The sequence below is a fragment of the Nilaparvata lugens genome, chromosome 5 (genome assembly GCF_014356525.2).
Source record: "Nilaparvata lugens isolate BPH chromosome 5, ASM1435652v1, whole genome shotgun sequence".
In the NCBI taxonomy this organism is placed as follows: domain Eukaryota; kingdom Metazoa; phylum Arthropoda; class Insecta; order Hemiptera; family Delphacidae; genus Nilaparvata; species Nilaparvata lugens.
Genome location: NC_052508.1, coordinates 58,658,873 through 58,680,376, shown reverse-complemented (window position 1 = coordinate 58,680,376; position 21,504 = coordinate 58,658,873). Strand labels below are relative to the sequence as shown.

Sequence of the window (21,504 nt, the reverse complement as noted above, 5' to 3'; positions counted from 1 at the left end):
AAATCTCGATATATCCCATATTTATAGAAAAAATAGCAAGATAAATTCAGGAGTGAGAGATTTGGGGCTAAAATGAGAATGATCTATTCAGGTCTGATCTAATCTCAAACAACTACAGAAATTCAAAACAAATAAAAATAGAATGGATTAAGATTCACTGAAAAGTTATAGTGAGCAATTGAAAGTTTTTTCAATCTATTTCCCAATACTTGTATCATTATGGTAATAATACCATCATTCAAAGGCCATTATGGTAATTCTCCGAAGCGGTGGTACCTTTAAATGATCTTCGAATTCACATATGTAATATTTTTACATATTAGTATATTCACATTTCTGCATTTCTTCCAGGTTAACATCCATTCTCGCAACAGAAAGAATACATTCCTAAAATGGACATTAAATAAATTATCATCATTTTAAAATAATTCCAGAAAAAAATCATCGTGATTCTCTCGTCCATCCCTGACAGTGACAATACTGTTCAACTGCTCAAAAAATGGAAAAACCATGAAAATTGAAATTACTTCTCAAAAACTCATTCCTGAAATACTCTCAGTGAGAATTTTTTGAAGGGATTATGTAGTTCAAGTGCTCATGATTTCTCAACTATGGATTATGCCTTTAATCTTCAAATGCGTTGAAAATCACTGATTATAAAGTGAATTGTTGATATTATGCCTTGAGAATTTGAGAAATACTCTCAATCACTATAATCGCAACTATACTTTTGAAAAAATTATGAGAACTTGTGTGAGTATCTCAATAGATCACTATACTGTACTAGGAAAGACAAGAGAGCTTATGTAAGGGACCCATGATATTATTGCTCACTCTAATGTAGAGTATAGAATGTCACTATCTCTCCTCAGTTTTCCCTGATTGAATCAGTCCAATGAATTCACTCTGGTTCAAGAGAAGTTTCATATTTTGAAGGAATTATTGTAGAGATTCCTTACAATAATTATTGCATTATGTAGAGTAACTACAATAATTTAAAACATTATTATTTTGATCTTCATGAACTTGATATGTTTATTTAAAACTTTACTGTTGATCGCTTCCAAACTTGTCACCGATTCAGAAGAAATCTATAGTATCAGTAAGTTGTCAAACTTTGAATTACTTGCAACCTTTCCATTGAACTGAATTTTTTATCAGCGATGGTTCCGGGAAAGTTTCTTGACTTTTGATACTTTGCGCGTGAACTTTGACAACTTTCTACCGAAAAGAGGAACTTTCAACTTGTTGCCGATGATGGAGACAGACATGCAGCGCGTGATGGTAACTTCTTACCTTGAAGTGTCAACAGTTGACAGTCAAACGTGGAGTGGTGAAGAGAGGGGGCGGATTGATGAACTGACCCGCACAGACTGGAATTCGACGGCCTACTGCAGGCAAGCGTTCCGTTGCCGCGTCGCCGGCGGTCCAGAGTGTCGAGGTGCCGAGCAAAGCAGAGAGCTGCTCTACGCTTGGCAGGGTGCGAAGGGTGAGCGAGAGGTGAGGTGAGGGTGAGAGAGAGGTGTGGTGAGGGTGAGAGAGAGGTGTGGTGAGGGTGAGAGAGAGTTGACGCACGCGCCTTGGCCATTGTGACAGCATCGGGCGCCTACTTGCTTCCTCGTCACCAACCAATGCCACTTTCAAACCTTTATTTCATATTCACTTACTATGTTCCTCTAAAAATCTGGATTCCCACATACTGGTATCAAAATCCATGTCTGGCTCATCAGCTTAAATTGGCTATCCATACCTTCTTCTTCCCTCAGCTCCAATCGTCACCGAGCAATGCCTCTTTGAAACCTCCATTCCACCATTTCATATTCACTTACAATGTTCCACTAAAAAGCTGGATTCCCACATAACAGTATCAAAATCCATGTACGGCTCAGTAAAAATATTCCTGCCATGGGTTTTAATGGGGCGATTCATACTGGCTTCATCACCAAGCAATGCCACATTCAAACCTTTATTTCACCATTCCATAATCATTTACTATGTTCCACTGTAAAGCTGTCCTACGTAACGTTATCGAAGTCCTTGTCCAGTTCAGTGGAGATATTCTTTCCTGCAGTTCTAATAGGAATATCTCATTGAATCGACTCCCTAGTACTGGCTTGACCATGGTGAATGGTAATAGTCCCATTGAAAATCATTGAAAGAATTTTTTTACTGAAACGGACATAGATCAGAAATAGTTTATGTCCCAGCTAAGGTGATGTTTATGAACAGTTCTTGACATTTTTTTCAACTATGTTAAACCAGCTCCATGAATAGTTCTGATTGGTTCCTGCTATTGCTTGCTAGGCAGCCATAGTTTGCTTGGCTGAGACAGTACTCTTGAGATTTCCATAGATGTTTTTGATTGTTGATAATCTGCATTGAAGAAAATGTCTCCAATGTTGTCGTACAAAAAATTAATCCTCCTATAAAATCGTGTTTCAAATAACAATGTTGTTTTCAAATCATGTCTACTCTTCGCAGATTCTATTTGTAGCTTCTCGTACATAGAACCAGATACTTGGATCAGTTCATCGTTGCAACTGAAAATATACATATTGAAATGTATTTTTCTACAAAGCTCTTGGCATAGCAAACTCGATTATCAACAGAGTAACAGAGACAAAAGAATTCCTTCTCTTTTGTGTGTGATAGTAGGAAAACTCATGCTATCGAGTTGCTTTTCTCCCATGGCAACAAACGATTCCACTATAAGCGGATGTCAATATTGTAGTGTCAACTGCAAACTATATGTCACACACACACTACAGTATTATGTAAGAGTGATTGTATGTTGAATTATTCTACGCTCTATTTTAAAGGTATCATTGTTGTAGACGTATGCAGAATTATTGTCATGGAATACTGTCCAATAAACAATCAGAGCTTGACAATAGTCTCCACTAATGAAATGTCAATATAGTATTCTACGTGACCCGATTTGTGGTTCAGGATGATATCGAGCTGATATTGAGCATACATTGATCAGTAGATAGTGTCTGCGTAATATTTCAATTCTATTGTAGAATCTATACCATGATCAATTATTCCGAAAACATGATACAAATATAAGGATTGACTGAATCTTGATTAAGCTTCAAGTTTGACTCCTTAGAAACCTAAATTAAAGGATAATGGAAGCTGGTGTTTCATGAACATTTTATTATGTCCATGGAGTATGTGAGAAGTATTAGGAATTTGGAGCTTTTAGGTTTAAGTTTGAGTTCAAGATGCGATTCTATACAGCACGTATTATCATAGGACAAGAGATTGAATGCTCGATATAATGTAATTTAACCCGAACGTTCATGAAAAAAGAAGATGATACTTTGAAACGAATTTCCTCCCAACGCACGGCATGAACTCATCGAGTTGTCTCCACTTCGCTTAATCCTAACAACATTCATCTTGGATACAAGATTCAAGCTGCAACCTATTACGTCTACAATATAGGTCAGAGTATATAATGGAGTATCCGGGCCTTGATGCCCTTAGGGACACTCTGCTTTTTTCTCCCCGTTTCCGAAAAACGGGTCTCCAGCTCATAACGTGATGATAAGAATTGTTTTTTCTCTACTTTCAAGCCTCCACACATCACGTGACTATTTCTGTAGACTTTGGTCAGATTTTAAACACCAAAAATGAATAGATTATCGAGTTATCAGGCTTGCCCAGGTCTCAAATTATCAGCAATTTTCGTAACGATTAAGAAAAAAATCCTACAATCTCGAACTTTTTATAGTAGGATTAATTAATTCATTCATTCATTGTACATTCATCACGACATATTTCGCCCCAACAACCACTCAAATATGATTATTTATTGACTTGATGACGTCTAAGCTTATGAACCTTACGATTTACTTTGAAATATTCACTTCTAAAGTTTTCACTTCTTGCTCATAGAAAAACTGAGGAGAGACTTGCATGAAACCAGACTGTATTATATTTAATGGTCTGCAATATGAACTGTGTAATCCAATTAGCTATGTTAGTAATATTATGTCATTGAATAAAACTTGATTTGCTTTGAACATATTATTGGAACAAAAAGTTATGATCCTCAATGATCAATGGTTGTCAATCCCAGGAATTCTTCAGTGCATTTGAATATGAATATTCCTATTTTTATACAGACACCAGATCTGAGCCAGCGAGGTCACACGATATTATTATTATTTATCATGATATGTGCAGTCAAAACAAAAGCTTTTATACAGAGCTCATCTGCTCATGTATGTTTATTTTGTGTATGAAATGAATTATTAAACTATGCAAGCTCAATCAATACAAATATGCGTGTACATTCATATTCATCAATATTTATTATTGCACTGTTATTTTCATCTGTGCAAATATCTCCTCTGATTCCCTTCTCATCAACGGATTGAGCAAAAGCTAAAATACGGCATGATAGGGAGTTGGACAAACTAGGATCATCGCTACTGAACCAATCCCATTCAATTATTTAAGCAATCGACTCATTCGTTTGATGACAAAGCATTTGAAATTGGCAGGATGGTTACCAGAACAAGTGGCAATGAATTCAATTGCGTTCTCGTTTCAAAGTCACCCATTGTTAATTGAAACTCCTACTCAGCCTCTACATACAAGTGGCCTGTGAGTATCTGAATCCATAGTCTTTCGGATTACAGAAGACAGACATGGTTCTCCATATAGCTACAAAGGCCGGACGACGCACTTGAAGCACCTTCAAGTATAGCGTTTTGAGTACAGAAAACGAATATTATGTCTATGTGACCTGTGAGATTGCTATTTATAATTTAGAATTGGCGCCAATTCAGGCTTCAATCAAGATGGAATGATAGTTAGTTCTACTGAATCTAATAAAGGTAAATCATTCAATTGTTTATTCATTTATTTATTAATAAACATCGATAGATACAATATCATTACCAACTATGAATGATTGGGAAAGGAACAACAGGCTTAAAGCCCAAAACTGTTCCTTTTCCTGATTGAGATAGAAATTGTCCAAAAATAGGTTATGTTTGACTCAAAAACGACACAACGACTTTCCAGAAAGGAACAGCTTCATGAGATTCAATACTTTATAACGATCTTTTGTGTATCTTGAATGTTCTCCGTGACTATTAATAGTAGTTAATGTAATTGACCTAGATTTCTTGGCAATGATATTTCCCATAATTTCAAATGATCCAAAGGAGGAGAATTCTATGATTAGGACATCAACTATAAATGAACCAAACGACTCAATCCACACGTGAATCAACAAATATACATGTATATCGTGTACGCAATTGCATGTTACCTGAATAAATAGATACGGGACTCGAATTGGTGGTGCAAATAGATCATATAGATGCAGGTTCTAGTGTCCAAAGTCGTACTACAGTGTGACGTCACAGGAAGGGATCAAACAGAACGCTATTGGATGAGAGGCAACTCGCTAATTACTGGGCAAGGAAGAGAGTTTCCGACTACCTTTTAAAGGAGCTATTAAGACTTCTCAAAGCTTGTGTAGCATTCCACTCCACATGTCAGTGTAGCCCACTCTCCTCTCACATTCACAGACTTCAACATTTAGGACCTTTTCAGCACTCCATTTGAGTAATCAAAATTGGGGGAAAATTCAACACCATTAATTATCTTTCCAATCATGTATTGATCCCGACAATTTTGAGGTAACCACGTTGTTTCATAGAATTCGTCATAGGGTCCACTGCTATCGATGGTAAACCATCCAAGAATCACAGGATTCATAATTGACTGAGGTTTCCGAAACGGTTAAACCACAACAGTCACAGAGTGTTGATGTCGTTTCTATATTCATGGATTTTAAATATTCACTCTGCGTGCACATGCTTTCAAAGTTCAAAAACAAAACAGTCTACTCTGTAGAGAATAATCCCGAGTGAGGTTATAGTTATGAGAGAATATAGGAAGGAAAGAGAAAGAGATAGGTTTGAAGATGAAAAGAGAGTCAGAGAGCGAGTGAGATGTGTTTTAAAGAGTCCAGAGACTACAGGGAGCTGTGACGGCGGTAGTTTTAATGTAAGTCCTGGGCGCAGCCATTAGATTTTACCGTTGTAGTACAGAATTCACATACACATTCAACGGCTTTACTGAGCTCACAGGCAGTTTTGGTTCTGGTCTGCTTTGAAATTCAGCAGCCGAAGAGATGCTTTCATCAGCTGTAGATTTTACGTTGTCTGGCCAAACGACTCCCAAAAGAAAATCTAATTAACAGCCTAGTGTTGAAAAGTCTCGTCTGGTTTTGATAGCGGCTTATTATATCCCACTGGAAAGCGATTAAAGAATGCTGAGTTTATTATTGAGCACTAAATGACTGTTCACCTTGATGAGAGGCTCATTTTAATTCATGATGGTTCTCTTCATTTTCATAACGATGCTAAAAGGCAAGTGTTCATCGTAAAAAGACTCAAATTCTTGTGTAAAAAGTTCTCTGAACCTTTTTTTGTGGTTTTCATTCAATCAATATTCCCAACTGCTATTGAAGAGCAAGTTACATTCAATTAAAAAGTTCAATTTCTCTTAGCATCTCATTTTTCCTTTAAATTTCACTTACACCGTGTTGATTGAATTCTCTTTCAAAAGCGAGTACTGTTCAATTTCCAGATCGTCTCTCAGTCGAATTCGACCTTAATTGATCCCGAACTCTACAATATTTATTGAAGTATAATTACATTATGAGAGCATGATTGTAGTGTATAAAACCTAGAAGCATGGTTTGGAATTCAAATCAATAACTGAAATTCAGCTAAACAGAAAAACAAGCATATGATATTTTCGTACTCTTGACTAGGAAACTTGCCTATGTGTGAGAGAGAGTCGTTTGAACACAAACAAAAAATATCCTCCCTGCTCGTTCATGTTCTAAAGAAGCGTGTTGAGGAAGTTCATTTTTGCGAATAGGGTAAAATTGATACATCTCCAGTAAAAAATGGAATGGCTTTGGATTTCTATTTATGGAACAAATTATGATGACCGTCATAATTATTAGCTCATATAAGAGACTATTTCTTCTATAGTATTCTACTATTTCTCTGGAAATTCTTAGATTTGAATAGTGATGATTTAAGAGGTGCTAACGAAGTGAGCTCATGTAATTTTAATTCTGCTATTGATCCAGTCGATTGAAATTTTCCTCATTCTTCACTATAGTTTGGAATTTTCTAATTGATTATGATTGATTCAATTTAATTTATAAGTATTATTTTAATTTAAGAATGATTTTTGTGTAATTGATGAATCTTAAGTGACACATAACCTAGCTACATTTGGACTGTTGTATAAATTAGAATTGGAACCGTTTCGGGCTTATAAGCCTGTGGTACTTTTCTGTAAGTTGTTTAATTCTGAATGATTAAATAAATAAATATTGGATTTTTTTTATCGCGGATGATATGAATTTCCAAGATAATCAGCTATTCAGATGCCGCATCTGTGAGTACCAGTGCTCTAACCAGTAAGTATGGCGCTTTGAAGCAGGTAAAAATGAGATATGGAACTGAAATATGACTGGCCTACGTGCTTCGTTCCACATTCGCTCCAGTTGGCATTAGCAACTTGATGAAGGACGTGCCCTAGGCAATTTACAACCCTCTTTAATTATTTCTCGTTGTAAGTGTCCTTAAAGCCAGCGCCCTGCATGAATGTGTAATACTGGGAGCCGTGCTTCTAGAAAGCATTAGCAAGAGTAAAAAAATATAAGGAAGTGGTCAATTGGTTTTTATGTGAAGCTCTATCACTCATGGCTTTAAAGTGCTTCCATACTTTTCATTATATTTGATATTTATCATCCAGGGGGTACAAGTATTTGTCAAGGAACTAATGAATTGCATGTGTTACCTATGCTATATAAAATATAATTCAATATTGTTTGTTGTTCGAAATGATTGTTCATTGACCTCACGAATATAATGAGAGCACCATTCATTCAATTCACAATTTATTTCACAATTCAATCCCGAATCTGTTCAAGTCCAACCACCTATTTTTTGGGAACTATACACAGCAATTTATTTTAACTGATACTCTTGACTTTATAAATGCACTTTACATAAATGTAAATTGTCAAATATAATGTATCCAGTATGCTTTATTAACGTATGTTGGAACAAGATGTGCTCTATTACTCCAACAAGTTCAGTGTAGTCACATTACATCTGACTTGCTTACATGCTTTATCCGACATCGTTGGAGGCAAGATGTAGCGTGGTGGTATGGCGTAGATGGTTCTTAGCTGGAGAGCTAAACATGCTAAACATCGTAGACAGGCGTAGTCACCGGCTTGACAAGACGATATCGACCATTAGTGGCGTACTCAAGATATCGTCTTCCCATTTTGATTCTCGAGCTGCTCCTCAACAAAAGTACGTTAAGCACGCACGAAATATTCAAGACGCGTTTTGGGTAACGGCCAAACCCGGCCTGGATTTGGCACTGATCTAGCCAAGCCCCTTATGGCATCTCCTTCATGGACTCTGCATTCCCATCATTGTCAGATGCCACATGATACTGATGCTCGAGAATTAGCCATGTCAAGAGACTTCCACGCATGAATCTTTGTTACGTGAGGCCTCCTTCATTTCAAAGCCTACAACAAAAGGTACTCTATATAGTTGTTCACATTGGATCTTTGTAGTGGACTGTAAAAATATAGCATAATAACTGCTTTTGCTATCTTTTCTCTATGAATATACTGACTATACTGGGTTTTCAATTACAGAAAAGCATTTTTTTCATACTCTCAAACCAGCTTATTAATGATGTTGTATAATATCACTCCAATTTCATGTTTCAAGTTGAGATCTATATTATTTAATATAGTTTATAATGTATATCTAATGGAATTTTTATCCTTCTCCAGAAGTATCTTAAATTCCTTCTTTCCATTTCATATTGTTCATATTTCTGTTATCCATGACAATTTGTGCCATCTTTGGATCACATCTATTATTCACAAACAATCCACATATCTACCCTGAGATCATTTCTAAACAGCATGGAGCAAAGCCACTCGCAAGGATGAATATCAGATAAAATCTTTCTATACTCATCAAAAAAATTAAATTATTGATTATTCCAGTATAGATAAAGATGACAGAAGAAAGTAATTTTACTATCGATACCTCATCTTTGAAATCTCCTGAAGTTATATTCAACTGATAAAAAATGGTAATGGAATAATTGAGTCCTCAAGTTTTCCAGTAGATGGATTCAAATACGACCTTACTCTTTCGGAACGTTCTCAGACTGTTTTAGTATTCAAACTAAAATCTCGTTAAAAAAACTGATTATTGGTTTTTTAATTTTAAGGAGTGAGTAGAGTCAACTGTGGGCAAAAATCTAAATATAGGATTCAGAGAATGAGTTCTAGTTTATACTTGGAAAAATCAGAATTCAGAGAGATGTTTTAACAAAAAGTGGAAGATATTCAAAGAAAAATATTCAAAACCATCCAAGCTTATCAGCATATAAACGTTGATGCATTACAGTAAAAGGAAATCTCGTCTCTGGGAGTGGAATATTCTATCGGACACTGAATTCCGATTCGAGTCCAAGTGTAGGATACAGTATTGCTACGGAGGTTTGGTGGAGCATTTTGATTTAGCATCGGACTGTATCATGGAACATTAGTATTGTCTACCCGCTCCACTCCCATAGGTGGAATGATTTATTCTGTGCCGAAGATAATTGAATAGATTGCTCTGGCTAGCGAATCTGAAAAAACGGTTTTGTAATTTGCATCTTCCCCGTTACTTTTTTATTGTAGCAAACAAACAAAGCGCGTAGAATGCAAAAACCCAACAGAGCTATCCCAAATAAGCTGCAGTGTACGACTGCTGTAGTATTAGTAGTAGTTGAGATCAATTGCATGCCGTATTTTTGTTCCAGTTTAGTGGAGAAAATCATGTAGTGGCCCAGTTCTACTCTGCAACACAGTGAAACACGGCTTACATACTGGTTACACAGAAAGCTATTTAGCGCCGGAGTAATACAATGGGCTAAAACTGTGCACACCCAGTGTTGTCGTTTATTGTTTGTAGCATGTAATTCATTTCTATGGCGCAAAATGAGCTCTTGGTTCATGATCATCATCAATGATGAACTGTTTCCTCTGGTACTTTCTGCAGCATAATATACTTGTCTTCTCATTATGTTATGAATTTTAACTATCCCCATCTTGTCTGACTCTGGTTTATTTATAGTGTATCCATCAGAAAAGTATCTCTCGTTTCAATTTTTATTCTAAGATATCCATGTCTTTCGACCAATCCACCTAGCTCAAATGCATCAAACTTACAAGGGTAAGCCCTCAATGGCATCGCTAATTCCCACCAAATGACCAAATTGCCGATTTCGAAGATACATGTATTTTGATGGGATTGACAAACAACGAATGCTTCAATTATATATGACTGGTGATGATTTTTGGAGAGAGGATCATCCCTTTATAGAATAACATACTATTCTGAGCGAACAAGTCACAACTTTACTGGTTCTTGAATGCGAAGTTCGTATGTAGATAATCTATCTTAATGATGCAATTTAATATTTAAATTTAAAGACTTGAAACTTCCCATTTAATTTGAATCTTTCGTTGATCTTATGTCGCCTATCTTATTATTCCAGCATTGTTTCATTCTTCACGGGGTATTCCGTTCTAGTACAAGTGTTAACACATTGAGAATTGGTTTTTCAATCAACTTATTATTACAATTCCATTACAATTATTGTTATTAATATTATTGCTAAAGTCATCGGAATCACTAGTTGAATGTGGATAAATATTACAGCTACGTTTCATATATTAGAGTATTATCAAACTATTAGATCAGATTGGATTGGAATTCAATTCATAATTGGTTAACGAAGATTCGAATTAGCATCCCCTGAAGACTACTGTAAATGAAAATAATGTCGACGAGAAAATATCTGGGAGGAAAAACGATGAACGTTACTACCATAGACAATATAAATAAACTTCATGTGAGTATGCCAACATGGATATCAAAGACAATATTTATTTATGCCACTACACAGTACACAACAATATTTGTCCGAGCACTAATATTTTTGAGAAATAGCTGTTATCGATTTCCCTTCTAGCTACTATCTCTGTTGTCGATGTTAGGACATGAGTGAGAAGTGTTATCATATTCGATAGCATATTGATTATTGAATGAAAAAGACTGATAAATTGTCAAAAACCACAGATTTATTGATACTTAGAAAAACCGGTTTCGGCTATTACAGTATTGTCAATCTCTGATAAACTCAGTTTCTAAGTAGGCCTATCAATAAATCTGTGGTTTTTGACAATTTCTTAGTCTTTTTCATTCAATATGAATAATTACCACAATATCAACTTCTCAACTACCCAAATAGCATATTGATTATAATATATAGCATTTATTGGTTCAATCGTCCTAAATTCTCTATGAATCTAATAATGTATTGAATTTTGAATTTATGAAAATATATGTGATTTTATTGATTGCTATATATATGTGATGCATTTTAAGATTTGAAATAATCTAGTCTTAGATTAAAATCTAGTAAGATTTAAAATATTTTGTCTGCTACAAAATCAATGAATTGTTTTATGCAAGGCCGATATGGTAGATGACATCACAGAAATTTCCAAGATTCCTAAAAATTTCAGGGAATCAAACCCAGTACCCAGGATATAACACTCAAGGTACGAGCTCCAGATTCCTAAGCAAAGCAAGCTCTTTGGAGAAAACAAATAATATTACCATCGTTGTCAGAAAAATTGATGGAATCAATTGTAGTAGTCACCTCCCTCCTTCAAGGATAAGACAAGGAAGTATGTTTCATTGTTTGGTTTCAAGTTTACTACCTACATATAAGTGGTAACAACACTAACTTTACCCACCCAACATTATTTCTGTGTCAATTTATTCAAAAATTCATATCATTTGTCTGCTAATAAACTTGAATCATATCTCATACGAGTCATACTCTTACATGGAATACTCTTACTATGGATGCACATAGAAATTTTAGTAAATGTTTGCATAAAATACATTATCATTATAAACAAGGGCACGAGAATTCGGTGGCCATTAATTGTGATTACTGCTATCCACAGATCGTTTCGTGTTGCCTGGGATGGCAATTACAGTGATAAATCGGTTTGATACGTCGAATGGCGCAGTGGAGTGTTGTTCGCAATGCGAGTAAACCCGCACATTACAACTTCTCAGTTTACTAGTCACTTACTGCCAGTGTTGTCTGTGCTAACTAATGGAAGATGCTTTCCACATCACCACTTTCCGTGAAACTTTCAAAGAAACCACACACACATTCCACGGAGTTCAATGGAGCTGCTTCCTCCTCATTGCTAGATTTTTGGATGTTGATAGTTCTAAAACTCAGTTCACTCTTTCATTCGCTAACCCATTTATTGAGAACACTATAACAGTCTGATATACCTTAGTGAGAAATTTGATCTTCATGAATATAAACTCACATCTTCAGCTTTAAAGTGGGATGTTCAATGAAATTCCATTCCAATCAAACAAAACTGTTTTTTTTCAATAATTTGAATTGTGAGAGTCATGAAATTGAGTAATGACTCGGTAAAGCTGTGAGCTTATTTCTATGAGCTGTATCTATGGCAATACGATTAAAAGTAAATCGTGCGATAAATCAATAACAAAATCACCAAGCTTTAATTTTGAGTAATCCATTCCAAACATGAACGATGTGAGGACAATGTATCAAAATTACACTTATGGTTGATGGATTATTCTCCGGTTGAGATTAATGAGCTATTTTCATTCTTGGACGAATTGTTCATGTTGACAGTCACTTGTTTCAATTTTTTACTATCTTATAATTGTTATGATTTCTCGATGGTGTGTGCATGTGTGTGGAATAAATTGATATAATTTTATCTAATCCAGATAAGTATTTTTGTTTAAGTTTTTTCATAAGCATTTTTAGCTGAGCTGAATGTATTTCACTCCTGTTTGCAGACAAGAATATTCTCAAGCAAACAGTAGTGTATTCAATGATTTGTAATTCAACTTTGTAACGGAATTTGTTATGTAAATGATGTCATTGAAAATTATAATGTATCAATCATTTTATACTTGTATAATTAATAAATCTATCCTAGAGATTTCAATAACCAAGTAAAACGGTTTTCCAGGAGTAAAAATAAAAAAGAGTTGTTGAAAAAGTTTGATGCTGTAGTTGCTTTCAAAGTTCGTGATCCCGCATTCTTCGTATTTTAACGCAACAATTCACAACAGGATGTTCGAGATGCCACCAAGTAAAAGTTGAGCAAACACTGTTGATTTTTTGTAAGTTGGCTTGTTTCCGAAGTTGATCGTTGCTCATCTTGCGAAGATGAATGCAAATGCGGCCGTAGACGATGACAAGACGCCGAGGAGTCTGGTGATCCTGTGAGCTTGCAATATGCAAATCATGCCACGCTAAGCCTCAGGGATACATTTGACGGATAAATGTAAAGCCACTCACATCCTCTCGACAAGGATAATTTCCAAGGGTGTTTTGCACTTTAGTCTACGACAGTGAATGTTAAACTCCCTGTTAATAGCTTCTCCGATGTGCCGAAGCATCTGGAAACACTTCGTATAATCCACCAACTCACCAAGTAAGGATTACAAGTATACTTACAAGAATCAGTTTGACTGACACTGTTCCCTTCCTCTTGTCAACTGACATATTCAGGCTAGTTTGTATTGCAATTTCATTATATCAATGTTCCAATTGATGCAAACAATGCTGATAGTAGAGGAAGGAAGAGTAAATTAAAATAGAAATAAAGATAGTCAAGAAAGTTTATTTCAAAAATACATGGCACCAGTTCTTGTCTTATCAAACTATTGACTCAGTGAATTACAATTATTTACTTGAGTTTATCACAATTTTGTCTATGTTTATTTGGTACCTCTTGGCAATGTATCCTGTAAATTTGTGGAGAAAACTTAATTTCATTCTAAACAGGGAGAAAATATTAGCCGAGACCATCAGTCGATAATTCAGGGTAGATAGAGATGAACTATCGGGAAACAGAATAAAATCCTCAAGCAAAGGTAGTAGACTATTATATTTCAGTCCCAGTTGATGAGAAACTTTCTAAGATGTAATAATTTGTAGACCTTGTCACGTGGTAAATTAATACCACCAAATATTTTAAAATGAACCAATTAAATATAATAGAACTATAAAATTGGAAAGAAGGTTAGACCTAGTCAAAGGATAAATCAAGTATTATTAGCGATTAGGAGTAATAGCATTATCAACAATGATAAGAAAACATGTATAATTGTGATTTAATAATTATGAGAACCCATCGGTAAGATCAAAAAATTATAAAGCGGCTTACTTATTATTGGCGGATTATAAAAAATAAAATGCATGAACATTGAGGTTAGAGTTATTTGTTTACATTTGAAAAGAATTAGTCGATCTTGGATAAATCGATAATTATTAGAATCAATACTGAGCGAATCAGCTGATTATTCGATCAACCCATATGACAGGTTGAATTATATAAAATTTACTCATAAAGGATATATTATGTATACTAAAGGAAGTCGATGTGTAGAAATACGAACACCCATTATTTTTGTATAAATATTTATTATAATCTAAAAAAGCATGATAAATCAAGAGTATACAAAACTCATATAAAAACTAAATGTATTAACATCGCATGTTAGGATTTATTTATGAAATCAATTTAAGATAAACACTCCATACATTTGTATAAAAATTCTTTTTTATTTAATTTTTTCTATTATAAAGCCGAGGAAGCCCTGATTCCCAAGGCAACCAATTTTATTGAGTCTATTAAATGAAGGCCAATCAGAGAGTAGCTTACAGAATTATTCGTGGAAGAGACAAATTTTTCTAAAAACCTCCTTCTTCTGGCTTAAGATCCCGACCTGAGAGGATGCACATGGAGTTTAGGGTTCTTTCTTCCTCTTTTTAAAATTTTAAAACTATTAAGCCAAACCCTTTTTTAAATGTAAAGTATTTGTATTAAATGTCAATTATCTGTGAACTCAGTGCTGTCAAAGAGTTCGTAATTTGTAAAGATTCCCATAAAAATAGCTTTAATTCGAAAGAAACTTATAAAAATCTGGATCATGCGTTAGCCCAGCAGTGACGAAAAGGAGCCTACCTAATTAATTATTGGAAATAATTAATTCAATCCACGAGACCATCTAGAACTTCAGTTCAGTGAGTGATAAGTCGAACGAGCTCGTTTTTTCTACGTTCAGTGGGGTAATTAATAAAAAAGCGCTATTCAAATTAACTTGAATTAAATAAAAAGTCACCACGTGTTGAATAATATCACATAGTTCATAAGAACATTTTATAAATTTATTTAATATATGTAGGAAGCTTACTTCCACGCACGGCCCGAATTCATACAAATCCCTGAGATCTCATGTTTGAATATTGATTTATTAATTATAATTTGTTAATCGACCAAACTATATCATATCAAACTTATAGACCGAACAGGTTTTTATTTGCAGATTTTGTATTAATTGGAAGTATAAGTATCAGTATTAAATATAATATATTTATGAATTTGAAACTCACTATTGTGAATATTAGCAAAGCCTGTGATAATTATTCAGATTTTAGAAATAGATTATTTAAGTGAATTATAGATATATCGAATATTGTATGCACATCTTTTTTTATGGGAATACATTTTATGTTTTATGTCAGCATACAAACTCATAGAATTTTTTATTATATCCTAACTCATCTCGTGATATACAGTTTGAGCTGTTTTAATACCAACAAATATTTAGCAGCACTAAAAATTATTGAATCAAGTAATATTAATCTTATTCAGAGCACTCAATATTTATCCTCCTTTGATGATATTCATCTCATCTACCAGAACAAGTATATTAAGAAATTATATTAATAAGGTTCCAGTTATATCATATAAGGATCCAGAGAACTTCAAGAACTGGCGTTGTAAGTTCTAAGGAATTTCGGAAGGGTATATTGGTGAATACTTGTATTCGCAACGAGCGTTTTAAGAATCAACTAGAAACAACTATAGTTGGTCCTTATTATTCTCTAGTGATGCATGGTTACTGATAATCAGTCATCAAATATTCTTTTACTTTCCTTATTGGTAGCCTATTCTCCAAGAACTTCATAGAAGCAGCGGTAAGAATTATCAATCACCGGTCACTGAACCTTATGGTGATTATTTGTATTTATAAAATTCATGTTTCTACCACTGAGCTAGAGCTGAGGTTTGAACCCAGTAATTTTGCGAGCCGGACGGCCTTAATTTTTTGTGAATTTATTCGCAAAAGAGGGAATTTAACGACTGCTCTTATAAATACTAATATCATCACTCTATCATGAGAGGTAACCCTCCAAGGGCACAGAGCACAATCTCACAACCTATCAATAACATTTTCTTTATTAACACTTGAATTTTCTACAATCATTGGAAAGGTAGACTGAAAAGAGAATGATCAAGACCAGATAAGAATTTCACATTTTTCAAGAGTTAAACTTTCTGCAGGGGATCTGATTGATCGAGTATTTCACTCGTATTGCTGAGTTTCAATGAGATCTCACTGCCATTTGCATCGCATAAATCTCTATTGGATAGGAATGAGGGAATGAAGAAGACAGGCGCAATGGATTTTTTTGGAGAGGGAGAGTGTTAGGGAATATTCATGGGGAGAAGGAGAGTATGTGAAATAGCGTGAAGATGAAGCGAGAGGTGGAAAAAGAATGATGCGTTCCGATGGCTCTTGCTTTACGAATATTAAATCTGATACGTGAATGCTTTTCCAGATATTCATATTTCAAGACATGGTTTGAGACTGCTATGACGGATTGTCACGTGACCTGTTTGCCAATTCTCATGATCGAATCGAAAGAGTTCGTTGAGGGAGATGAATCAATTTCGCCAGACCAACTTACTTATACAGTAGTTTTTTATCGACGATATTGAATCAATTCCGCTCTTATTTATTCTGGGGTGGAACGCATTGATACAACAATAGGCTTCGAAAATGATATGACACAAGTCATAGTGGCCTTAGTACAATACGAGTTTACTAAGCGATCACTTATCTTTTCACTTAACGATCTAATTAGAATTTGTAAACATTTCTCCAATAAACCCTGAATCAATTTTTTTCGTTGAAAACATCTTCATCGTAATCAGACATGATTCAAACAAGTTGACTTTCGAGCTCAACAGAAATCAATAATTATTTTCCTCACTTATCATTATCTAAACCTGATACACTCGTCATTAATTTAATTTATTCCTGAACTCAGAAAAAACCGGATAGTTATGTGTTATAGAGTAGGCCTAACAACCTCACTTATAAATTTCAATTTATTGATTCACTTATCTTACTTTTAATAATTATACGTATCATTTTGCTATAGAAGTACCTTTACTTATAAAGTAGCTATAGGAGGCAAAGAATCTGATCCACGGTCCTTGACCAATATATTGTTCACCCGGTTGCCTGTACAGCCCCTGCCAGTTAATTCTTTCTGAGGCCGTTTGCAAAGTGTGAATTAACAAGCTCTTGAGAGCTGGAAAATCAAATCAAGATGTAAACTTATTCATTTTCATGTAAAAACACTATCTGTCCCGATCCAGTTAAAACTTACTTCGTACAAATGAATCGCGTGTAATTTTCCTTCTAAGAGATAATATTACAAAACGAGTCTGAAGCTCACAAGAGATACAGGAAAAAATTATAATTTCCTATCTATATATTTTCTCCAAAAATAATAGGACTGTAGGTTAATCATAACTACAACAGAGGGTACAAATAGCGTATCGTTAAGAGCAGATTTTCTAAACTCCACAGAAGATTGAGAAATTTCTTTATTATTACTACTCATGTGCTATTCCCAATAATTCCCAACATTGATTCCAAAATAGTGAAACTATGAAATAACTACCAGAGTTTTAATGCACTTCACGTGGAATAGAGTCTGGAACACCATCCATCACATGTTCTAGAGCGGGGTGTTTCCTATTTGAGGAAGCCATCTGTCGGAAAATACGGGTATATCTTTGTAATCAGTAAATTGCTCGACCTAAAAGCTTTGTCGGGATACGGATGAATGCCGAGTCCAGTACGCTCTGCACGCTCAACGCTTGCGAGGCGAGGTGAGACGAGGCGAGGTGAGGCGAAAGGGATTGTGCCAGGAACAGAGCAATCGGACAGCAAGCGGCGTAATCATGTACGGCGAGGTTTAGCCAGAAGCTTTTCTGAGGCAGACGGATTAAAGCCGGCAAAATCTGTATTTGGAGCAACCGCTGATGGCAAGCAAACTTCAGCCGGACAGCACTTGAATATCACTGAGCAAGATCAACTCCTCCCCTCACCCACTGCTCCTCTTCCAGTGACCAAAAATATCCTCTCCGCTATTCCACCAACGCACTCATTATTAATGACTGGGTTGTAACAGGCAAAGTTAGTTTGCTTTCGTAATTGAAATCGGACCGCCGCTATTCGAGTCAGGTATAGTGCAATTTATTTGCAGGGTGAAAATTACTTCAACATCATATAATCGTTTACGCTTGAGAGAGAGAGAGATTCGACTCAACTCTTGGTGACATCTGGTTTACTGCTTCAGTGAGATAGAGTTCATATCCGAATGACAAGAATATTAAACCACCGTTTAATTGATAGAGCCGAATAGGAACCGTATTTTCTTCTTAGCCTGCGTTTACATTCGTTTGATATCTCATTCAATATTGATCGAACTCAATAGTGGAAACAGAATTCAAAGACAAATTTTATATAACTTTATTCATCACATTACCTCTTATATCATCACATATAAAAATTATGGATGGCATACGATTTCAAACAAATGTACATGCAGCTTCAAGGTTAGTTTGTAATTTCAAAGTTCTGTATTCTGCGATCTTCATTTCAAAAATCGATATATTTGATTTTATCTCATATACATAAAAAATTGATATATATGTTTCATTACTCAAAAACACAATTCAATTCAAAAGAAACCAATACAAGATGATGATGATGAACAATATTCCAATATAGCAATAATTAGAGAAACATATTTTATAACAGTATTCAATAATCTCTTCTCTTTTCTTTTTAATGGACGAATTTCAGGCCACATTAATTTTCTACGATAATACTTCAAGTTTTTCACCATCAATTCAAATCTCATAATATTCTATCATCTTATCAACTTGATTATCATATTCATTCATGATGTTACTAAGAACTATAAATATTTTTTGAAATCAAAATGAGAACTCATTGCAAAGCTGTAAGATATGAAGAAATTGAAAATGCTGCTGCAATTCAAATCATCTGTCACAGACCAGGAAGACGCACAAAGCCAAGTAAAGATAATCTCTACTAATGAATACCTCATTAGAGGCTGAGTGGGAAGACTTGTATGAAAAGACTGAGGGAAGCCGTACAGTCTGACAGCTATTTTCGAATCTTAGAAGATCACTCAATACCATGTACAATGGGCCTGCACATTCTGAATTTCTATTCCTTATAGCTGCCTTTTCATCTCCTTTTTTGTATCTCATCTTTTTCATCATATATATTCGATGATATCGACTGTAGTTAGTAGGTTAGAAGCAGTAGAAGATGGAATGTATTTAATCAATACAAAAAATTGAAGAATTATTGTGAATATACTCTATTTGAATAGAACATGATATGAGCAATTAAGTGAAAATTAATTTCAATTCATATGAATTATTATTTGCCAATACTTTGGAAACAACTAGTCAGTGAAATCAGCCTATCAGTGAAATAAAAGCTTTTACAATGAACGATAAAAACACATGATATATCAAATCATGAGAATAGTATGAAAAACTGTCATCTGACTGTTTTACAGAATCATTGAAACCACTCTGCGAATTCCATACAATGAGGTTTATTCAATTGATTGGAAGAGACTTTGTTATCCTCTATCATTCAAATTAAATAACTATCAGAGATAATACAGTGTTTTGTAATAATGCACATTAGTGTGCAAACCATCCAATTGATATACAAATTATTATTGCATTGACACCTATATCACATATCCTTCCTATCATTCCTTATTTGGAAACAACATTCCGTTCATCCCGTCAAGGATGCTCACTTGGCTGTGAAGAGGCGTTTGATTGATCATTCCTTACTAGATGTACACAACGGAAGTCATCATGTCGGTAGGTGCGTCCTCAGCTTTCACGGGTCAGTAATCAATCATCTATCAAGGAAAAGCAATCAAATCCCAAAGCTTCACAGCTCCAGAGTCTTGTTTACAGTTTCGGAGCAGGTTAGGGTTAAGGCAATTTGCGAGATAAAATATCAATGGTAACGCTTTCTTAAATTTATCGCGGTGGCTGTAGTTCCGTTTGAAGATATCTCACCTGAAGCTGAGAGCATAAATTTCGCTTGCGATTGTAGGAGTGAGGGAGCAGTGTGTTCTGTGAGTGGGATAGAGATAGGGGGTTGATGTGGAGCATCTGGAGACGGAATGTGGGCCTTTTATTCCCAGGGGTGTGAGGGGGCAGAAACGGCACCCCAGACAGGATCGTTTCAAGCGCTCGTCTCTTATCGCTGTGACCCGAATTTCTAGTTCTACGCATATGCCTCCCTTACCTTCACCCCTCATCAAGTCCCCCGCATACATTCAACATGCAGTAGATGCTCCCCGAAACAAGTTTCAATACGACTGAGTTATCGCGTAATTATACGATAACATCATCACATGTCACTTTCATTCGAACTTCTTGCCGTTTGAGTTTTGTGCGATGACTTATTGTTATGTATTCTGGTCTGCAGCCGAGCTTGGTTCAGGGAAGTGAATTAAGTAAAGTTCCTGAATATAAATGACATGAATGATCATGATTTATTAGCTGGTGTGTTTATTTGCATAGATGGATGGAAAGTTTTCACGTGGTATAGAATGAATTCAGTTCGCACAACTTCTCCGATTTATATAAATTTAATACAAATACAGTTTTCTCTGTAACATACCATTAAGAACATTGCGTACCAATGACTCTTTGATTCAATATTCCAAATACTTGAACCAGTCTGATAAATGGTAGATTAAGTTTCCGAAGTCCTACTTTGCAATGAATTTCTGTTCAGCTGGGCCTTCCACTGAATCCAAGTATTCAACACAACCTTGATTCAACTGACTCCAACCAATATAGAAACAAGTCAATAGATACTAGTGAACACTACAGTTTTACTTTTTTTAACGTTACTATCACGTATCGTTATCTCGGAAATGTGTAACAGTGGGATACATATTCACAGAAAAAAATTAGTGGTTGAAGGTACTGACTTGCATAGTATACTTAAAAATCATCCAATCACTCATTCACGCATAAATTACTCAATCTGGACTCTTAAGCTGCGTACACATATACGCGCCTCCAACCCGCACCGAGCACGCTCCGCCCTCGTACCACCC

General features: G+C 35.2%; 2 protein-coding genes across 3 annotated transcripts in view; one reads left to right on the top strand and one right to left on the bottom strand.

Annotated features, from left to right (window-relative positions):
• LOC111046165 (43 kDa receptor-associated protein of the synapse homolog) overlaps positions 1–1,459 on the bottom strand; it is a 147,704-nt gene extending 146,245 nt beyond the window's left edge. For both annotated transcript variants that reach the window (XM_039428899.1, XM_039428900.1), the window contains exon 1: positions 1,297–1,459. The gene's annotated coding sequence lies outside the window, so the exon portion shown is untranslated. The remainder of the gene's footprint in view (positions 1–1,296) is intronic.
• LOC120351647 overlaps positions 1,258–21,504 on the top strand; it is a 36,681-nt gene continuing 16,434 nt past the window's right edge. Inside the window, exon 1 of the mRNA XM_039429557.1 lies at positions 1,258–1,489. Within this exon, the coding sequence (XP_039285491.1) occupies positions 1,258–1,489 (232 nt within the window). The remainder of the gene's footprint in view (positions 1,490–21,504) is intronic.